Source organism: Pongo abelii, chromosome 15, assembly GCF_028885655.2.
Source record: "Pongo abelii isolate AG06213 chromosome 15, NHGRI_mPonAbe1-v2.0_pri, whole genome shotgun sequence".
In the NCBI taxonomy this organism is placed as follows: Eukaryota; Metazoa; Chordata; class Mammalia; order Primates; family Hominidae; genus Pongo; species Pongo abelii.
This window is the reverse complement of record NC_072000.2, coordinates 64,240,665-64,263,327: the sequence shown is the minus strand read 5'-3', so window position 1 is coordinate 64,263,327 and position 22,663 is coordinate 64,240,665. Positions and strand designations below refer to the sequence as shown.

Genomic DNA, 22,663 nt, shown 5'->3' with positions numbered 1-22,663 from the left:
TTGTCCCCATGGAGGGACCATTGCCTTGGCTTGTGGGGTCTTGAGTGACAGCCACACTCTTTCTTCAGCACTCTCTTGACCTCATGAAAAGATACTGAAACTTGAAAAGGGGATGTTCTTTCTGAATAGGAATGGAGAAGAGGGGCCAAGCAAGAATGATTCTGTCTCCTGGCCGTTGATAGTTTCCCTGTACAGAGAGGAAATAACATAGTATAATATGTAGCTTATGTTTGAATCAGCTTTTTAAAAAATACTGGAAATTTATTTATTTATTTTTGGTAGACACAGGGTTTCCCCAAGTTGCCAGGGTGGTTTCGGACAATTCAAGCAATCTGCCCGCCGCCGCCGGGTGTGGCGCATGAGGGCGCGGGCCGCCCAAGGACGGCGAGTGGGGCCGTGAGTGCAGAGCCCGGGGCGCCCGAGCGGCTCCTCCTCCCGGCCTGCACCCTGGGCGGAGCCGGGGCAGTGCTGCTCTGGGCTGGCCGAAGGGGTGGCGCTGCGATCCCGCAGGGCAGCGACGCGACTCTGGTGCGGAAGGTCTTCTTCGCCCGGAGCTGGGCGTGCGCGGCCGCAATGAACTGGGAGCTGCTGCTCTGGCTGCTGGTGCTGTGCGCGCTGCTCCTGCTCGTGGTGCAGCTGCTGCGCTTCCTGAGGGCTGACGGCGACCTGACGCTACTATGGGCCGAGTGGCAGGGACGACGCCCAGGTGAGGACCGGCCAAAGCCTCTCCCGAGTGGGAGGCCGGGCTCGGAGCTGCCGAGGCGTGTCCGGGTCTCCGGGGGTTCCGCAGTGATCCCGGGTCCTTTGTGGGTTGCGTGGAGCTTCCCGAAGGCCTGGCTGCCCCTTACGCAGGGGCTGCGGGTTGGGGAGGAAGAGGCGAGGGCTAAAAAGCCTCTTTGTCTTCTGTCCTGGTCGGAAGATGGCATGGACTTGCCATTCAGGCTAGGAAACCTCTCCAGGGAGTGCCAAACTGTAAGAGAGCACTAGAGTCGGCGGTGCTCCTGAGGACTCTGACTTCTTACGCAGGACTCAAGGGATTCTGGTGTTGTCTCAGAGGACGATACTTTGAGAAACAGTGAGCGTCCCCCTGCGTTTGTAAGGGAACCTCCTTTGTAAGTACCGGAAGCCCGGTCGTTCTACTGCCTGAAGTTGTCTATCCTCCACTTCTCACTCCTGCAGTTTTGAAATAAAATCTGAGATAATCCGAAGTCCTTCACCTACTTACTCACTGTAGTCAAACACTAGAAAGAACTGAAAATGGCAGTTTGCTAGAGCGAGATCATTATTGGCATACTGCCTACTTCACTTTATCTGTGTCTTGCTTAATATTTGACATCGTGTATGTTTGCTGTATGTTGGCTCAGCGCTTTACACACATAACATTTTACTTTTACAACAACTCTTACAAGGTAGGCATTATTAATCTTATTTTCCAGATAGGGAAACTGATGTTCAGAGAAATTAAATGACCTACCGAAAGCTAGGCTTTGGATCCTTAAGGACTCGGGGAAATGGAGTTTCCCTGGACCAAGTTTCTGGTATAAAAACACTCAAAGCATGTTACAAAGTTTGCTTGGAAGAGACAGTAGCTCGAAAGATAGACTATGTTGGGGGGGGCGTTATGGGTTGGGCGTTGAGTGGGGGTATATTGATCCCAAGATGAGAAATGGTTCTTGTGGACCAAAAAAAAAAAAAAAAAAATCTGGTAATACAGTGGTTTGTGCCCCTCCAAAGCTTAACCCTACCCGAGAAAATGTTATTCCTTAGTATTTCATTTTTCTGGTTGGGTTTTCTTGGGTATAGCATTTGCAGCACTGACATTGAGTTCACGAAAAATACACAGCATGGACACGACAGCAGTGCTACAAAACTATGGCAAGTGACTGGGCTTTCTCCTTTTAAAGCAGGAATCCCAAATACTGCACAACTTCATTAACCAAGGGCTTTCTCTTGATCGATTGTTCCACCTCAGCGGGAGAATATGTGTGCCTATTGGCTGCCACTGGCTGCCTTGCAGACGTTGTTTGTGTTTGATCCTTAGTGCTTTTGTGTTCACTTGGAATTGAAGAATTAAACGAAAATAGATTATATTTTATTATTTAATCCTACAAAAAATATTCAACCCATCAAATTATGTCAAGTGCTAAAAAGGAAAATTATTGACAACATCTGAATGAATATCTCTAAGCTACTAGTTAAAAGTTAATTTTCTCATATTAAGGAAAAGTTAAAAGTTAAGATCACTGAAAATTGTAAGAAATTCATTTAATATTTTCGGTTGTCTTTTATCAGAAAAGAACAGTTTGAAGGATTTTAAATTTAATTACATTGTTATCATTATGTAGTTATATAATTTGCAAATTTGCACATGTAGTTTGATAAATTGCTATTTATCTAAGTAAGTTACATAAAAGTTATTCAGCAAAAATCTGGCGTGATAGCATGTACCTGCAATCCCAACTACTCTGGAGGCTAAGGTGGGAGGGTCATTTGAGCCCAGGAGTTCAAGACCAGCCTGGGCAGCATAGTGAGACACTATCTCAAAAACCATAAAAATGTTTTTCAGCAAATACAGTTATAAAGTTAGAAGTGAATAACTTTTAAATTTTAATTTAACATTTAACTTAATTTTAAAATTTAGTCATATGCTTATTAACTAAGGAGTAAGCTTTTTTCTTTTTCTTTTTTTTTTGAGACAGAGTCTCGCTCTGTTGGCCAGGCTGCAGTGCAGTGGTGTGATCTTGGCTCACTGCAACCTCTGTCTCCAGGGTTCAAGTGATTCTCCTGCTTCAGCCTCCCTAGTAGCTGGGATTACAGCCACCACGCACGGCTAAGTTTTGTATTTTTAGTAGAGCTGGGATTTCGCCATGTTGGCCAGGCTAGTCTCAAACCCCTGACCTCAGGTGATCCACCCCGCTCCGCCTCCCAAAGTGTTGGGATTACAGGCATTAGCCACCGCGCCTGGCAGGTGTAAACTTTATGGAACTCCTTTTATGTATAAAGCACAGATATATGTACAGTACATAAATGATACACAGTATATCTGTGGAATTAACATTTCACAGGAGAGTTTTAGGGAAAAAAAGTCTAAAAAGACTCCTGGTGGAGGTAGGGAGTGAGAAAGAAGAAAAGATTAAAGGAAAATTGAAATAGACTCAGATTCCCAAAACAGCTCAGACTGGAGAGATGGGCAGACTCTATCAAGATGAAAAAAGAAAAATAAATCCTTCTTGACTTCTCTGTATGTTTATTATTTTTTGTCACTTAAAAAAATAGCACACTCACATAATACAAAAGTAAAAATACAAAAAGATATATAGTAAAAAGTAAAGAGCTTTCTCTGACCCTTGTGCCCTGGCTACCTAGTGTGCTTCTCTCGAGGCAGCCACCATTTCCTGCCACTTCTGTATCCGTCTAGAGAAATTCTGTGCATTTCCAAGCATATATCTCACATGGTGATTTTTTTTTTTTTAATAGACAAGGTCTTGCTTTGTCACCCAGCCTGGAGTGCAGTGGCATGATCATAGCTCACTGCAGCCTCGAACTCCTGGGCTCAGGCAATCCTCCCACCTCAGCCTCCCCAGTAGCTAGGACTACAGGTGCAAACCACCACACCTGGATATTTTTAAACTTTTTGTAGAAACAGGCTCTCACTATGTTCCAGGCTGGTCTTGAACTCCTGGCCTCAAGTGATCCTTCTGCCTTGGCCTCTCAAAGTGCTAGGATAACAGATGTGAACCACCAAGCCCAGCCACACATGGTGAAATTTAAGGGTGACTAATTTTAGACATTAAAATGGTCCAGAAAAATCCATGGCACAAGTCTAGAGGAGGAAAAATTTCAACAGCAGCACATGTGAGCAAAACTCAGGTTTTTGTTAACAGTAACCTCAATAGGAGTCAACTGTGAAGTGGCAACTGTGAAGATTAGGCAACCTTGGGTTGCATTTGTACACTTCAGTGTCTGAAGCAACAACTGCAAACAACAGATGTCTCCTGACTAGCTGCTTGTATGTGCCAGCCTCTGTGCTGGGCACTGGGGACACTGCAGTGACTGAATCAGCCACAGTCCAGGCCCTCATAGACCCTACCTTCTGAGGGACAAGGGAAGTGATTTTTGTCATCTCATCCTGCTCTGCACTGTCCAGACCCTACCGAATCCTGTGTCCTGCCCTAGCCAGCTCCCTTTAATAAACAGGAACATTAACCAACTAGAATTGGTGCAGGTGGGTGTGAGCAGAAGAGTGAGGAAACCTGATACCATGTCATGTGAGGGAAGGTGGCAGAAATTGGATAGGTTTATTTAGCCTTAGAGAAGGTAAGAGATGAAAGGACTTAGGGAAGACATAATGGCTGTCTTCCCTAACAACTGTGAGGGATTGTCATTTGGAAGACAGGTTTGATTTCTTTTCTTTTCTTCGTGAAACAGCTTTTTGTAAAACAAGAAAGCAGAATTGCAACACAATTTAAGTGTCTGTCTAGGTCACAAAAGGGATGCAAAATGTTTGTAATATGATTAGTATGTATTCATATAGTGAGTCATTCTTACACCTATACATAAGATTATTCCATTATTAAAAGTAGCCCAGCTCTAATAACCATAAGCTATATTAGTGGATCCCTTTTCCTATTATAACATTTTAGTATTACTTCTGATATTGATTCCCTTAACAAATGGAGTCTGCAAACTGAATTTTTAAAAATTGTTAAAGGTGACTAAAACTCTGTAAACGGAGTAGTTGAGTTTACAGAAAATTCTGGGAGAACAAGCAGGATAAAACTGAGCAAGATTATCAATAAGTGTATATCTGAAACTCTCATTTTTCACAATTCTGATACTAATACATTCTTAAGGAATTTTGCAAAAGTTAATCTGCTGAGTAGAAATATACCTTGAGACCAAACTCTTTGTAACTGTTCTCTTCCAGATGTGGTACATAAGATTAGTCAAAGTTGGCCAGATGCGGTAGCTCACGCCTGTAATCCCAGCACTTTGGAAAGCTGAGGTGGGCAAATCGCTAGAGCTCACAAGTTCGAGACCAGCCTGGGCAACATGGCAAAACCCCATATCTACAAAAAAATACACACAAAAAAATTAGCTGGGCATGATGGTGCACGCCTGTAGTCCCAGCTACTTGGGAGGCTGAGGTGGGAGGCTGGCTTGAGCCCGAGCCGTGGAGGTTGCAGGGAGCCAAGATCATGCCACTGCACTCCAGCTTGGGCGACAGAGCCAGGCCTTGTCCCCTCCCCCCGTCCCCCCACCAAAAAGCAGGTTAGTCGAGCTTAATCTACTCTCATATATTTCCCAAAAGATCTACTCTGTGCCAGAGATAACACAAATCTGGAATGAAAATATTTGCAGTTGGTTACTAGTATTTTACCAACTACTTTTCTACCCTATTTCTATTTTCCCTTAAGCTTTTCTATTTTAAACACACACGGCCATAATTTATATCTTTTCAGATACCAAGTAGGTAATTTTGTAAAAAAAAAAGAAGTTTTTTTTTTTTTTTTTTTTTTTTTTTTTTTGAGATAGAGTCTCACTTTGTTGCCCAGGCTGGAGTGCAGGCTCACTGCAAACCCCACCTCCTAGAGGTTCAAGCAATTCTCCCTGCCTCAGCCTCCCAAGTAGCTGGGATTACAGGCACCCACCATCATGCCCAGCTAATTTTTGTATTTTTAGTAGAGATGGGGTTTCGCCATGTTGGCCAGGCTGGTCTTGAACTCCTGATCTCAGGTGATCCTCCTGCCTCGGCCTCCCAAAGTGCTGGGATTACAGGCGTGAGCCACTGCACCTGGCCAAAAAGAAGTTTTTGACAACAAAAAATTATCTTCCCAGATTGACAATTCAGTTTCAATGAAAAATCTTCATTTTTATAGCCTCTTTTTGTTTTCAATTGATTAAAGAGAAACCAGCAATTCTATCTTAGTATTAAATATCACAAATGAGAAGCCCTAGCTGAGAAAATGTCTTCATTTTGTTAAGTTTTGACAATTAAAGTTCAGGTTACTCTCAGAGATGATTAAGTATTAAAATTGCTTTTACAAATGTGAAACCAGTTTTTCCCTGGGGGAGGGGAGATAGGAAGGAAGAAGCCAGTGGAGAAGGGGCCCAAGAAGATGGATAGGGTACATGAAGCTGTGCAGTCAGTACCTGATTGGGGTCACTTTTTCACAGCATGATGGTTATTTTCTTGTATATCTTACTAAGCCTATAATAAAAGACAGGGCTAAACCCACAAATCAGAGCAAATTTGATAAAACATTCATCTTAAGTTTCATAAATATGTGCTATTCTAAATTAAGTTTCTAATACATTTGCATATTCTCATAGACTAACATAATACACAAACTTACGGAAGTCTCCTGTTATGCTATGAATGTTGCCTACATCTGACATTAGCTTCATAAATATTCAATGAAACCACAAACAAAGGTACTATCACTTTTGAAATCTGTCCAACATATAAAGAAAGGTCAGCAGCAATTCCATAAAACAGAAGGGCTTCAATTCTGTATTTTCTTTTGCTTTTTGTGTCAGTTGTTTGAAAAACACTAGAAGCTGACATGAAATTTTCTGTGTATTGTCCAAGAACTTGGTTTTCTGATTTTAGTTTGAGATTTTCTTCCGTAACTGCATCTCCTCTGACAGGGAGATCTTCAAGTGTATGTTGGAGTTCCAACACTTGATTAATAAGCTGTGTTTTTCCCTCCAATTCCAAATGATTTTCAGCATCAACTGCATCCATGTCAATATTTGTCATCTTGGGTAACAAACTTTTAGGCCTTGGATACAAAATCCTTGATGAATGATGAATGTTTGAGGTGCTGGGAGAGGAAGGGATGGGGAGGATGCCTCAGGCTGGACACTTGGACACACCGACACCAGAAGTTTGACTTCTTCTTCGTCAAACCACAAGGCAGGATTACTGTCCACTGCTACCAGTTGATAGCATTTAAAAGCTTATCACATCAGTATAAAAAAGATCCCTGGAATGATTAGACTTTCCCAAAAAAGGAGCTGAAGCTTCAGAGATAATTAGCTTCCTCATCCTGTGAGGGAATTAGAGATGGGTCAAGGGCTTGAGAAGAGAATTCTCAACCTGGAGTAGGGGTTGAACTATCACTTTCCTTTCAACTCTAAGAATCTACTTTCAGGGGCTCTTAAAGGGAGGCCGTTATGTGTACCAGATTCTGTGGAATCGGGAAACAAACGGCGCTAAATAAAAAAGTTTCTTCAGGGTGGGAGGAAGAGGCCAGAATTGTGATTGTATTAAAAGTTTACACCATCAGCTATAAATATTTGCTTATTTGTGTAAATATCAAGAGGTCTTTGTTAGCTCGACGCTAGTTAGTAAATCCTGTGTTTCGAAAACGAATGATATTCACTCTAGAGTCTGATGATTGCAGAACTTGGGAACAACAAGTAGTCAATGAATGAATAAATGATTATCTGAATAGATGTTATGTTGTTCTTGATAAAGTCCTATAGGAAGGTGGCCCAATTGTGCCTTTTCACAAAAGTACATTATATGACAGGAAAGCATTGTAGCCCAGACATAGTATTTGGGATGTTTCCATCCTTAGTTGAGATTTTTTTTTTTTTTTTTTTTTGCGACAGAGTCTCACTCTGTCACCCATGCTGGAGTGCAGTGGAGCAATCTTGGCTCACTGCAACCTCTGCCTCCCAGGTTCAAGCGATTCTCGCACCTCAGCCTCCTGAGTAGTTGGGGTTACAAGGATGTGCCACCACACCTGGCTAATTTTTGTATTTTTCGTAGAGAACAGGTTCCATCATGTTGGCCAGGCTGGTCTCAAACTCCTGGCCTCAAGTGATCTGCCCGCCTTGGCCTCCCAAACTGCTGGGATTACAGATGTGAGCCACCGTACCTGGCCTTAACTGAGATATTTACATGAAACCTCTTTCCTAAGGACAAGTGGTATTTTCTTGAATGTCTAAGAAACAGTTGGTTTTAAAATATTGATCATATGTAAATGTGTATATCATGAAATAGTGGACAGTGGGGGCTTTGGAGCTAGATATACCTGGGCTTATATCCCGGCTCTGCCGGGGTTCTTGGGTGTTTGTTTATTCAGTAGTTATTTATGGAGCCTTTTCAATATTCCAGTCCTTGCTAAGCACTGAGGCCACAGCAATGAGCAAGGTAGACAGAGTCCTACCCTTAATGGAATCTATGGTCTAGTGGGACAAATTAATCTTTGTAAACCTCAGTTACCTTTTCTGTAAAACTGAGATAATAATACCTTTTCATACAGTTCTAGTGAGGCTTTTAGTAGACAATGTGTTAAGTACATAGGAAGTAATGTAAAAACGTTAAGCCGTTAGAATTGGTAACTGTTTTCCTGGCTGGAGAAGTTAGGAGACATATGTTATTAAGTGACTGTTCTATGTTTTGCTGTAGTAAAGTCCATCTATTAAAAAACTTGAGCAATAATTATAATTGACATTTATTAAACACTGAGTATGTACTAGATACTGCCCCGAGTGCTTTCCATGTTTTAACTCATTTCTCAACAATCCTGTGAAGGATGTGTTCTTATTCATCACATTTCCAGTTGTGGAAAATTAAGGCACCGAGTTCTCACCTGGGAGCATTTCAGTGGTGTGTGTGATGGAGCTGGCATTTGAACCCTGGCAGTCCCCAGGGATGGTACTGTTAACATCACAGTTAGGATTTAGAGCAGTTTAAAACAGTACAATCATTTCCTGATTTTAACTTTTCTGATCTAAAATCGGAAATGTGATGTTAAGTGATACCTTGTTTGATATTTTTGATAAATAACATACATTTTAGTAAATAAGGCACACAGGAACTTTGCATAACAGTGACTTTACGGGTTCAGAGAGACAGTGAATATCATCTCCTGCAGTGCTAATAAGTTTTTCATTGGAGAAAAGAATAAACCATTTGTCATTGCTTTAGTACTGTAACATTTTTAGTCTTTAAGAGGAACATAATTGGAGAAGCAGAGTACAATATTTCATCTCTCTGTAATATGCATTTGTTCTTGGGTGAATTACTATATTCTCCTAAGATGAAAGCTCAGGCATCTGGGGAGCATTTTTACAAAATGAGCTTGAGCTGATAGGCATCAGCATGATTGGCAAATGGGGAAAATACTACTTTAAAAATCTAGGATGTTTCCATCAACAGCACAGAACTTGGTATATTTAGATTCTTCATCAACCTCCATTGCAAAATATTAGAATAATAGAATTAAAAACTGGATGTGAACTTCAGCCATCATCTAATCTGAATGCCTCATTTAATGGCTAAGGAAAGTGAGTCCAGACAGTGATTTTTCTATTTACTTAGCCTGTTTATCTTATCTATCATATTTATCTTATCTGTTTGTCATAAATAGAGCCTTAGAGTGAAACCATGAGGTTATAAGGCTTACCTTGAAGTAAAGTCTGGAAAAGTCATGAAGGTTCTGTAATATATAATACTGTGTTGATAACTGTTACTAGTATGATTTGTATTAATGCTTTTTTTTTTAGTTAAGAAGGAGATGCTTTCTTAGAATATTTCAAATTTTAAGCTCTATGCATCATGCCTTCATATTTAGTGGTATTGTTTAAGGCTTTCTTTTCTTTTTTTTTCTAATCTTGGATTTATGAGTGTAATTAATTGCTTATTTTCTTCCTTCCATTGCCATTCCTTCCATAGAATGGGAGCTGACTGATATGGTGGTGTGGGTGACTGGAGCCTCGAGTGGAATTGGTGAGGAGCTGGCTTACCAGTTGTCTAAACTAGGAGTTTCTCTTGTGCTGTCAGCCAGAAGAGTGCATGAGCTGGAAAGGGTGAAAAGAAGATGCCTAGGTAAGCAGATCTGAAATAGCAGCGGTGCTTCCTAGAAATAAATCAATCCAAACTCAAATACAGTTTTGGGACTTTTAGAGAGGAGTGAGATTTCCCCCCGGCTCCAAATGCTCTACGTGCTTCGTCTCAGATCCTCTCCTTTTTGTCTTAATTGGCTGCCGTCGCCTTTTTCTTCTTTTCTGCCTCCTTTCTTGCTTTTTTTGCACTGACTCTTGGCATTAGGGAGTGACCAACAATTATATAAAATGCTGGTGGATTTTTAGTGACCAAGTGACTTAGATTTTTGTCTTAGAGAAAAAACAGTTGGGTTCTTATCTATGACATACATGTATCTGATCATAGAAATTAGGAAGAATCCTTACTCATTTTATTAAAGTATCAGATATTAAAATCATATGGGATAAGACTTATTATATAGGATAAAAGAACAGGAATGGAATTAGGTTTAAAAAATACAACTTGAGGTAATACTTTCATATTCACATAAAGGGCAACAGTGTTAATATTTTTGTTTGAGTTCTGGTGTAGTTATGTTTACTTTTTTCTTTTTGAGATGGAGTCTCACTTTGTTGCCCAGGCTGGAGTACGATGGTGTGATCATTGCAACTTCCACCTCACAGGTTCAAGTGATTCTTGTACCTCAGCCTCCTGAGTAGCTGGGACCACAGATGTGCACCACCACGCCCAGCTAATTTTTGTATTTTTAATGGAGATGGGGTTTCACCATGTTGGCCATGCTGGTCTCAACCTCCTGACCTCAGGTGATCTGCCTGCCTCGGCCTCCCAAAATGCTGGGATTACAGGTGTGAGCCACCGCACCCAGCCATTATGTTCATATTGAAAGCAACCTCAAGTGTAAAGTTATTATTTTTCATGGAACATTTATTAATAGTACCTAAACTGAGATAATTTTGAATTTTCCAACAGACCATTTTTTGGGCCATCTCTCTACCTGTCTGTCATTCTTTTAAATCTTTAACTTTGCTGATCGAGCTAACCACCCAGAAATGAGAGTTAGTTGCCACAGTAGTACTCAGCAGGGCGACAGGCCTCTTTCATGATACTGCTTTGAAAGGCCTCTTGTGTTTTTGCACTGGGCCACTTCTTTTGATAGTTGTTCCTCTGCTGCTGTGACTTGCAAGTCCTGTACTGGTGGAGTAGATGAACCAGGTTAGCATTTCTTACCTGGCACAAGGCTGTTTCCTTTTATCTTGCAGATCTGTAGTGCCCACTTTTTCATTTAATACAGTTGATATTTCACACTTAACTCTTTTGCCCATGAAGTCTTTTTACCTCTTCTATTTTCTATACTTGCTTGTTTTTCTTACCAATGTTACTTGTATTTCAAGGTCAGAGTTGAGGAAAATTAGTTTCAGTTGTTCTTTTGATGAACAGAAAGCCAGTCACAAGGCAGCAGCATGTTTCTTGGTTGGGAATTTCAGGCATGTGTCCTTTTCCCTGTTTACCTCCAGGAATCCTTAGCCTCTGGAGAGAAGCTTCTATATGTCATTTGACTGTAGGACTCTGAGCTTCTTACTGATTTTAAGCACAAGTAGCTGTTTTGTGTGTAGAAGAGCAACTCATCTTTGTGAGCCTATCACAAAACAAAGGTACCTCTGTACTTCTAAAGAAATTGCTCTAAAATATTTGCTCTTTTCTAGTTTGTAGTATAATCTTGATTTCTACCAGAAATCAAGTTGTAAAGTTAGACTGCATATTCAAGTTGCCATTCTACTTCCTGTGAGGCCAGCCAGCTTGTTGTCTGATATAACCACTAGTCCTCTTCCTGACTACCAAGAGGAATTTTCACAGGGCCGCCCAGAAATGAGTTTGTTGCCAACTCCTGTTCCAGGATGGGTGTTAGTGGGAGTAGCAAGGAGCTTGACTGAACTATGGCATGACTTCCACACAAATTTTTGTCTTTATTTAGAGAATGGCAATTTAAAAGAAAAAGATATACTTGTTTTGCCCCTTGACCTGACCGACACTGGTTCCCATGAAGCGGCTACCAAAGCTGTTCTCCAGGAGTTTGGTAAAGTAAGTAGCATCTTATATTGATACAGTCTTGCTTTGAAGTAACTGCAGAAGAGATTCCCATCCGTGGTGCTGTCATACAAAGGGCTTTAGGCAAGTGGGGTCCATGCAGTGAGATCGGGCCCATGAGTTGGGCCCCTTAATCTCTGAGTCTTTGGCGTTATGGAATTAGTATTTTTCATGTCTTAACAAGTACAAATTCCTCCATGTAGAACAAAAGAAGCTAAAAATTCATGGCTGCTTTTATTTATTTATTTATTTATTTATTTATTTATTTATTTTGAGACGAAGTCTTGCTCTGTCGCCCAGGCTGGAGTGCAGTGGTGTGATATCGGCTCATTGGAATCTCCGCCTTCTGGATTTAAGCAATTCTCCTGCCTCAGCTTCCTGAGTAGCTGGGATTACAGGCGTGCACCATCACGCCCAGCTAATTTTTGTATTTTTTAGTAGAGATGGGGTTTCACCATATTGGTCAGGCTGGTCTTGAACTCCTGACCTCATGATCCACCCTCCTCGGCCTCCCAAAGTGCAGGGATTACAGGCTACTGTGCCCGGCTGGCTGCTTTTATTTAGTTTAATGACAATTATTAACTTTCATAAAAAGTCACCTAAAACGGGAATTTAATTCCACAGGTAAATTCAGGGTTTTATTTTATCTTTTTAATTGCTGACTTCTGGAAATATACCATTGTTCCATTGATTCTTCAAGTTAACAAAATAACCAACTATCCATAGGAATTCCATCAATCTATCCACAGGACATCCCCCAAACACCCCTTTTCTGATTTTATTTAACTAGATCGACATTCTTGTCAACAATGGTGGAATGTCCCAGCGTTCTTTGTGCATGGATACCAGCTTGGATGTCTACAGAAAGCTAATAGAGCTTAACTACTTAGGGACGGTGTCCTTGACAAAATGTGTTCTGCCTCACATGATTGAGAGGAAGCAAGGAAAGATTGTTACTGTGAATAGCATCCTGGGAATCATATCTGCACCTCTTTCCATTGGATACTGTGCTAGCAAGCATGCTCTCCGGGTAAGGCTGCTCAAACTCAACTCTGATAGAACTGACTTAAATGTGTATATGGGGGATATGGCCATCACTGTGTGAGGTCCTTGGAACTGGGAAGTGATGTGGGGAGACAGAGAGACCCAAGGAGACTTTTGGTAGAGGACACCCCCAGTAGATGCTAAAAAAGACTTGATCCACACATGCCTCTAACTTGTTGAACACATAAATATGTATCAAGCACTGCATTGTGCCATGCACTACAACAGACCCTGGGGATATAAAGATAATAAGATGTGGTCTCTGCCCTCAAAAAGTGTATCATCTAGTTAACATGTTACTCTTCACCTTATCCTTATTCCTACCACATCTTCATGGAAAATTGGGGGTCCACTTCTCCTTTCTTCTACATACACTTCAGGATGTACTTTTTCCTCCCCATTTCTGTGACTTCTTTTCCTTGCCCCTTGTAGTTGGTGTTTATTTTGCCTGGTCTAATTATATACGCATGTCAGAAATAGGTACTTCCCACAGGATGATTAGTCCTGGTCTCATATCCTTACTGGGAAAAATCTTGGCTGTATTCACTCTGGTTTCATTGGAAGAAGAAAATCTAGTCAAGGCAGAGGCAAGGAGAGAAGCTTGATTTGGATTGCATAACTTACGATGTGTAAATATTAGAAATGGATGAATTTTTAATGGTGGCTTAAGACTGGATATAAAGAAATTATAAGGCCAATAGGAAAAGAATGATTAAGGAAGACACAAAATTTATATTTAATGCTGTTGAAGTCAGTTTAAGTAGAATGTTTCACTGTTGGAATAATGAGATGCAATAGCTACATGGTCATAATGGTTTCATGAAAATTTGAAGCTTTGGTTCTTTAGGACACTTTTTTCTGCTGCAAAGTGCAGACAATTGCAGACAGTGATGAAGCAGAATGCTATACTGATGATTTCCTCATATTTAGTAACAGGCATCAGTCACTTCCTGTGGAGCAGTTGGGCAAGCCTCAGGCAGGCAGATGAGGGAGGGCGGCCACCCATCTGTTTGGCACCATGTGTCTCATAAGATATGTCGGATGCTTTCAGTAAACACAGATGAGCTGTCTGGCCTGCCCTCCAAGACTCATTATTTTATTACTGGATTTGATCCTATGATGAAATGTGGCAGGTTGAGACTGTAGTTACCAGGAAGCTCTTTTTGAAGAGCACATTTCCTTCTCAGATTCTCAGTAAGCTACAGAATTAACTTGTTTATCATTGAAAAGTTTACACACAATACTAGATGTGATTTCAAACAAGGAGAGATTTTAGCATTTGATGTATTGGCTTGCTTGGTGTCCTCTCTCCTCTTTTGCTACAGAGAGGCAGAAGGTTAAAGTTATGGGAGTTTTCCATTCAATTATCAAGCTTTTTTTTGGGGGGGGGTTCATCTCTAAGTCTGGCACTGTATTGGTCTCTGATCATAAACCCTCATAGCCCCTCTGTTTGTTGGGGTCAGCATTTCAGAGCTGATAACTGTTCAACATTTTTGGATCATATACAGATATACTGTGGGTTAGCTGTTTAGGCTTTTCAATAGATAACCCAGCCTTATAACAATGTAGTCTTGGAACATATCCTAATTTAGGAAGAGATGAGAGGCAGTAGATTTGTTTACTCCCCATTGGTTTAGAAATGGTCAGTATCTTTAAGTCTAGAAGGTCTAGTCTGTTTTACACAAGTCATTCAGTAGGCAATCATATTACATTTTTAATTAGCCACGTACCCTCTTATTACCCAAAAAGATAAATGTTTGCTAAAATGAATTAATACTGTTAAAATAGTAATATAAATGGAAAAAGTTGAATTCATTCTTTCTGATACTTTCTGTGAAGTACTAATCCCAGCTTCCTCACCTTTGCCCCAAACATTTGCACGTTAGACTACTTTGGGGAATAAATAGAAACCCGACCTCAGTGATTCTCAGTGGAGGACATACACCACTTTTGGAGTGGGGAGAGGAGGACTGGTATGAAGAGGGTGTATCAGAATCTTCAGGGATACTTCTTTTTACCTATCCAATGCATGCCTACCATAAAAATCACTGATGGGAAGACCCCTCACTATCAGTGGGGGTGAACCATTTATACCTGGAAAGAGCTGAGAATGTCTGTTCTAGATTGCCTCCAGTCTATGGTTAAAAGTGCCTAATACACTATTCACAATAGCAAAGACTTGGAACCAACCCAAATGTCCATCAATGATAGACTGGATTAAGAAAATGTGGCACATATATACCATGGAATACTATGCAGCCATAAAAAAGGATGAGTTCATGTCCTTTGTAGGGACATGGGTGAAGCTGGAAACCATCATTCTCAGCAAACCATTGCAAGGACAAAAAACCAAACACTGCATGTTCTCACTCATAGGTGGGAATTGAACAGTGAGAACACTTGGACACAGGAAGGGGAACATCACACACTGGGGTCTGTCATGGGGTGGGGGGAGTGGGGATGGATAGCATTAGGAGATATGCCTAATGTAAATGACGAGTTAATGGGTGCAGCACACCAACATGGCAGATGTATACATATGTAACAAACCTGCATGTTGTGCACATGTACCCTAGAACTTAAAATATAATAATAAAAAAAAGTGCCTAATAAGCTTGCATGATTACACTACCTGTCCTTTACTCACACATTTTAGAACATATTTTGATAAATCATGAGATATGTGTCTGTATTTATTTGCCTTTTTTCCTCCTTTTTTTTTTTTTTGTTTGTTTTTTGCCTGTTAGGGTTTTTTTAATGGCCTTCGAACAGAACTTGCCACATACCCAGGTATAATAGTTTCTAACATTTTCCCAGGACCTGTGCAATCAAATATTGTGGAGAATTCCCTAGCTGGAGAAGTCACAAAGGTAAAAATTTCTAGTTGGGAATAATTTGAATGTTTACTAGTTGTATATTGGCATTATATATTGGTGTTGTATCACTGTATATCAGAGTTTTTGTCTTAGAAGTGCTTTTATGTGAATTATTCACAAAACAACTCCTGCCATTATGAAAATTGTTTATGGAATTTCATTTGCTAAATGCATTGTCTTAATAGTTTGATTTTTATTACAAAAGTGATAATTGTCATTAAGCACATCAGGGTGATGCAATTCTAATTAAAAGCAAAGAATCTTCTCTTTTAGTTAGCCTGCACTATAGTATCTAGTAAGCATATGGTTTCTGTTAGGCTTTTTGAAATATTACAAATAGTTTATAAACTCCCATTAGTACCTATGGAGACTCCTAAGGGGCATGAAGCTCCATTAAAGGAACCACTCAACTAGACGGCATTTGAGTCCTTTCTAGCTTAAAGTTATGTGAAATCGCTTGGACAAATTCACTTAATTTTTAACTTTTCTTAGACTATAGGCAATAATGGAGACCAGTCCCATAAGATGACAACCAGTCGTTGTGTGCGGCTGATGTTAATCAGCATGGCCAATGATTTGAAAGAAGTTTGGATCTCAGAACAACCTTTCTTGTTAGTAACATATTTGTGGCAATACATGCCAACCTGGGCCTGGTGGATAACCAACAAGATGGGGAAGAAAAGGATTGAGAACTTTAAGAGTGGTGTGGTAAGACCAATTTCTAAGTTCCTTAATAATATGCATCAGTCTTGCAGGAAGGTACAGAATTTTCCAGTGTTTAAAAAACTTTCTGGCTGGGTGCAGTGGCTCATGTCTGTAATCCCAGCACTTTGGGAGGCCAAGGTAGATCACTTGAGGCCAGGAGTTCAAGACCAACCTGGCCAACATAGTGAAACCCCATCTCTACTAAAAATACAAAAAGTAGCCGGGCATGGTGGTGCATGCCTGTAATCCCAGCTACTCGGGAGGCTGAGGCATGAGAATTGCTTGAACCCAGGAGGCGGAGGTTGCAGTGAGCCAGGATGGTGCCACTGCACTCCAGCCTGGGTGATAGAGCGAGACTCTATTTCAAAAACAAAAAACCTTTCTAACCCTCCATCAATCTCATGATATAAAGAAAAATAAATAAAAAATATTTTATCCCCATGCGTATCTTTTGGTTTACTATAAATTATTACTAGTCTTGGAGAAAGAAGTTTCTTACAAGGTAAAATTAAATCAAAGATTGCCATTTTTTTCTTCTATACATATTGTTTGACCAGTGTGTGTGTCAAAATGCTTTTTCCCTACTGTTTCTCCCCACCAACTCCTACCCATCCTACCAGTCTCAACTCCCATGTCACCTCCTTGGAATGGTACCTGGCCTTCCCTCCCACTTCTCCGCAGGACCAAGTGCACCCCAGCCCCTATGCTTTCCTGTCAAAGCACTTACTGTGTTGTTAAAACAGATGCATGCACTTTTACCTCATTCCTGAAGTACTCAGCACATCTAAGATGTGCCTATTCCCCTGTCTAAGGAAATATGCTGATTATCATTCTTTCAGCACTCATTCTTTATAGCAATTAGTCAGGGAATACTATTAACCATTTCTGAGAAATTGTGACCCTCAAAAGAATTTAATTTATAGACAGTGTAGGAAATGTAATGAAGTAAACCAAAAATTATAGATGATTATACAGCAAAAGATTATTGCTGAGGATGGTTTTTATTGTTAGCGTTTGATATACTTTGTTACCACCTTCTTTTAGAAATTAATCAATAGGGATTGATAGATAAAAAAGAATTATAAAACAAGATCATACTATACATATCTGCAAATATTTAAGCAATCTACTAATTGTTAGACATTTGGTTTATTCCAACTCTTTGCAGGACAGTGAAAATGAATTAGGGGGTAAAAAGTTACAAACATCACAAAATGCTTAAGAGACATAAAAGGTTATCAGACTGGGTCATGACACACTAAAATGTCCAGAGTGTGAAAAATCACAAAGGAGCTTTTCGTTTTCTACCAAGTAGTAATGTGGAACAGTTTGCTTTAGGCCAGATCCCTTATAAGTGTTTTGGTATTGTTGGGACTTTGTAGTGTGGGTAGAAGCTCTAAAGGTAGAGCTTCATCAAAGATTATACCTGAGTTTTAAATATGGAAGACAGCTGATGCAGTAGCTTTGTGCCCAGTGATGGAAAGAGTTGAGAGGGACAGGCCACCTTACTACAGAGGAAGCACAGCCTCCTGGCAAAGAGCATGCAGCCTGGTGCTAGGCTACCTGGGTTCAAATCCCAGCTCTGCCCCATGCCCATAAAGCAAGTTACTTCTCTATCACTCAGTCTCCCCATCTATTAATATAAGATGGAGATTAATGATGATAATAGTGCCCAGTCACAGGATTGTTATGGGAATTACATGAATTTAATATATGAAAAGCACTTAAAACACAACTTGGAGTGTTCTAAGTGTTAGCTATTGTGCTTTTTTCCCCCTTTTCAGTTTGAGTTAGATATAGCAGGATATTCAGCTTCCTTAATGATCAAAGATTTTCTTCATAATTGACACATAAAAATTATATATATTTAAGGTATACATTGTGATGATCTAATATACACTGTAAAATGATTACCACAATCAAGCTAATTAACACATCTGTCACCCAGTTACCTTTTTTTGTGTGTGGTGAGAACACTTAAAACCTACTTTCTTAGCAAATTTCAAATATGCTATACAGTATTATTAACTATTGTCACCATGCTGTATATTAGATCCTTAGAATTTGTAAGTTATAATAACATAAGTTATTTATCTTATAACTGAAAATATCTACCATTTTTTTTCTTTGAGACAGGGTCTCGCCCTGTCACCCAGGCTGGAGTCTGAAGTGGTGTGATCATGGCTCACTGCAATCTCTACCTCCCAGGCTCAAGCAATCCTCCCACCCCAGCCTCCTGAGTAGCTGAGACTATAGGCGCACACCACCATGCCTGGCTAGGTTTTGTAGTTTTTGTAGAGATGGGTTTTTGCCACGTTGCCCAGGCTAGTCTTGAACTCCTGGGCTCAGGCGATCCACCTACCTTGGCCTCCCAAAGTGTTGGGATCATAGGTGTGAGCCACTGTGCCTGGCCAAAATGTGTACCTTTTGACCAAGATCTCCCCATTTGCTCCATCTTCTGGCTCCCGGCAACCATCATTCTACTCTGCTTTTGAGTATGACTTTTTAGATTCCACATAAGTGAAATCACATAGTACTTGTTTTTCTGTATCTTGCTTATATCACTTAGCATTAATGTCCACTAATTATCCATGTTTTCACAAATGCCAGGAGTTCCATTGTTTTATGGCTGAAAAATATTCCATTGTGGAATAATATTCCATACACACACACACACACACACACACACACACACCACATTTTCTTTATCCATTCATTCACTAATGGACACTTAGGTTGTTTCCATATCTTGGCTATTATGAGTAATGCTAAAATGAACATGGGAGTGTAGATATCACTTCAAGGTACTGATTTCATTTCCTTTAGATTTATACCCACAAGTGGAATTGCTGGATCAGATGGTAATTCTATTTTTAATTTTTTGAGGAATTTCCATATTTTCCATAATGTCTGTACTGGTTCACATTCTCAATTTAAATAATAGGGCAGAGAAACAATATATTATAGAAGTGATTTTTTTTCAGAGGGGAAAGAGGGACCAGGGACTAGAGAATTTCAGTCCCACTGTAGTAGTACTTCCAGAAATGTCCATATGAAGGGTATTTTGTTTTGTTTAGAGAATATCTAACTGTAAAATATAAACATCATTTAGCAAATCTCACATTTTTTTTACATCTAGGTTTTTCTAAAAAAATGACAGCCTTTTTATTCCTACCACCATCTTTGAAATATTGCTTATTATATAGTCTTACCACTTTGTCACTCTTTATTATGATAAGCTGGGCATTCTGTCATTTCTCAAAGCAATTTTTAGGACATAATACCTCCTTCTTTATAGTCTGTACTCTTCCTCTCTCCCATTATTTTATATTTTATATATATATGTATATATATAAATTTTCTTATTGATAAGCATCTAAGTTAAGAAAATGCTAGCATAGCTTATTTCAAGCTAATAGTACTTGTTGTTAACTAGAATTTGCTTCTTTAGTCTATATGTCTGGAATTTTGTTTTTATGAATCTTTATTATTTTTAGGGATCAAGAACAGTGGCTACACTGAATTTTGTATTATCATTATTATTATTTTGTCTTTCTTAGTGCAAAGTTTTGAAAGTGGTAAATGCATATCTTCTGAAAAGAAACATCACATCTTGGGGATTATCAGGTTGCCTTGTTTTATTCCTTAAGCAATATACAAAAGTTTTGCAAATAATTTTTTTTTCTTTTTATTATTTTTTTTGAGACAGAGTTTCCCTCTTGTTGGCCAGGCTGGAGTGCAATGGCGCAGTCTCAGCTCACTGCAACCTCCGCCTCCTGGGTTCAAGCAATTCTCCTGCCTCAGCCTCCTGAGTACCTGGGATTACAGGTGCACACCACCACGCCCAGCTAATTTTTGTATTTTTAGTAGAGATGGGGTTTTGCCAGGCTGGTCTCTAACTCCTGACCTCAGGTGATCTGCCCACCTCGGCCTCCCAAAGTGCTGGAATTACAGGCATGAGCCACAGTGCCTGCCTGGCCACAAATAATTTTAAAGAGTTATCTCCCATATATCTCAATTTTACATAATCTGACTTATTGTTTTTATTTATTAGGGCAAGTCAGTGTAGGTATGATATGCTGATCCAGAAAAGTCATTATAGAGAATTTAGCATTGCAGTCCAATGCTATTTATACCTCCTCTAAACCAGAGATGATGCTAAACTCATTAGAAGTACTTTTGTGTACATCTAGAATTTTGGCTATGATTTTTAAATTCTAATTTAAGCAGTTTCTGAAGTTTTGTAAAGATTCTTAATAGTGAATCATAATGATACAGCTCCTCAAAACAGAAGGACTTAAATGTTAAAAACTGGGGTAAATAAGAGTAGGTACTGATTCATGTTTCTGTCCCTCTTTTACAGGATGCAGACTCTTCTTATTTTAAAATCTTTAAGACAAAACATGACTGAAAAGAGCACCTGTACTTTTCAAGCCACTGGAGGGAGAAATGGAAAACATGAAAACAGCAATCTTCTTATGCTTCTGAATAATCAAAGACTAATTTGTGATTTTACTTTTTAATAGATATGACTTTGCTTCCAACATGGAATGAAATAAAAAATAAATAATAAAAGATTGCCATGAATCTTGCAAAAAAGGTATTAACTCATACTATATTCTTGGATAAAATAACCTTTTAAAATACTTTAGCACATATGCTTAAAATCTAAGTTAACAGATTTGTCTTAGTCCATTTGTGCTGCTATAACAAAATACCACAGATTTGGTAATTTATAAACAGTAGAAATCTGTTTTTCTTGGCTCTTGAGGCTGGGAATTCCAAGACCAATGCACCAGCAGAATTAGTGTCTGGTGAAGGCTGATCTCTGCTTCCAAGATGGCACCTCATTGCTGCATCCTCCACAGTGGAGGAATGTATGTCCTCACATGGTGGAAGGGACAGAAGGGAAAGAGGAGCAAAATGCTTTCAAAAGAGCATTTAATCCCATTCATTACTCAGTCACCTCTTAAAGGCCACATCCTTTAATACTGTTGCTTTGGGGATTAAGTTTCAACATGAATTTTGGAGGGGACAAAAACATCCAAACCATAACAACATAAATGTTTAGAATATTTCACACAAAGCAGAATGCTGGGTAATGAGCAGATATAAAGAAGTATTTGAAATGAACTTACCTCCAAGATGCTTATATTCTTAGAAAAGTTTACAGGTACAGATGGCTGTAATTTGAAGTAGTAGGTAGGATTCATTGCACCTATTATTTATTAAACACCTGTTGTATGTCTTCTGCTCTATTGGAATGCTTAGTATTAGTTAATTAACTCATTCCTCATAACAGCCCACTAAGATAGATTGTATTACCTACCTTGATAGATGAAGAAAGAGTAACAAGGTTTTACTTTTCCAAGGTCAAGGTCACAAAGCTATTAAGGGGTAAAGCCATGATTAGATTCAGCTCAGGAAGATTCCACTGGCAGCTCCTTACTTCTACTATTATTAATTTTACTTTAATGTTTAACACCTTACAGCAGAAAACATGCACAGGCACTAATAGGAAATCAGCAGGAGTAACAGGTAAAGAAAAACACGGTCCTTATCTACAAGCAGTTCACAATTGAGCTGGAGCCAAAGTAACATACATAAAATAACTGTAGAATAGTTGTTGGGCAAGTTGGAAGCCACCCAAGTGGCTGTCCTTGGAAAAGGGGGAAGATGACATGTGGTAGAGGTACACCATGAGGTACAGCAGGTACAAGCAATGGAATAAATGCATACATAACAACATGGATATGTACTAGAGGCATAGTAATGAGTGAAGAAATAAAGAAGCAACGCTAACACAATACTGTTCACATACACAAATATATGTGCACAGAAGATAGTGCTCATTTTGCAAGAAAACATACAACCTAATTAGATATATATTTAGGTATGGTAATGGTTACTTAGGATGGGGAGGAAACTGGGGGTGCACTATGGGGATAAAATATAATAAAGAGAGGACTCTTGGGTGACCAGTGATGAAAATTGGAATAACGACATTATTTATTGAATACAACACATCAATTATAAGAATGAAAAGATTGGAATAATTCTAGAATGCCACAAAATAACATATGTCATGTGGCCTGGTACAGACTATAAGCATAATAGTTCAGAAAAGGGAGACTTGCAGATAGAATCATGT

General features: G+C 39.5%; 2 protein-coding genes across 2 annotated transcripts; one reads left to right on the top strand and one right to left on the bottom strand.

Moving 5' to 3' along the window:
• The first annotated feature begins 442 nt into the window (after nt 1-442).
• DHRS7 (dehydrogenase/reductase 7) lies at nt 443-21,111 on the top strand. Its single transcript, XM_009249134.3, has 7 exons — nt 443-706; nt 9,692-9,844; nt 11,775-11,881; nt 12,678-12,917; nt 15,679-15,801; nt 16,300-16,515; nt 20,876-21,111. Exons 1-7 carry the CDS (start codon nt 574-576, stop codon nt 20,921-20,923), a joined length of 1,020 nt encoding a protein of 339 aa, XP_009247409.1. The 5' UTR covers nt 443-573; the 3' UTR covers nt 20,924-21,111.
• LOC129049979 (short coiled-coil protein B-like) lies at nt 6,374-6,998 on the bottom strand. The gene has a single exon (XM_054530976.1). It carries the CDS (start codon nt 6,761-6,763, stop codon nt 6,374-6,376), a length of 390 nt encoding a protein of 129 aa, XP_054386951.1. The 5' UTR covers nt 6,764-6,998.
• Nucleotides 21,112-22,663: the final 1,552 nt, after the last annotated feature.

Coding starts and splice junctions, on each gene's coding strand:
- DHRS7 (XM_009249134.3), top strand. CDS start 574: ATGAACTGGGAGCTGCTGCTCTGGCTGCTGGTGCTGTGCGCGCTGCTC. Junction 707..9,691: donor GTGGCAGGGACGACGCCCAG/GTGAGGACCGGC, acceptor TTCCTTCCATAG/AATGGGAGCTGACTGATATG. Junction 11,882..12,677: donor TTCTCCAGGAGTTTGGTAAA/GTAAGTAGCATC, acceptor TTATTTAACTAG/ATCGACATTCTTGTCAACAA.
- LOC129049979 (XM_054530976.1), bottom strand. CDS start 6,763: ATGACAAATATTGACATGGATGCAGTTGATGCTGAAAATCATTTGGAA.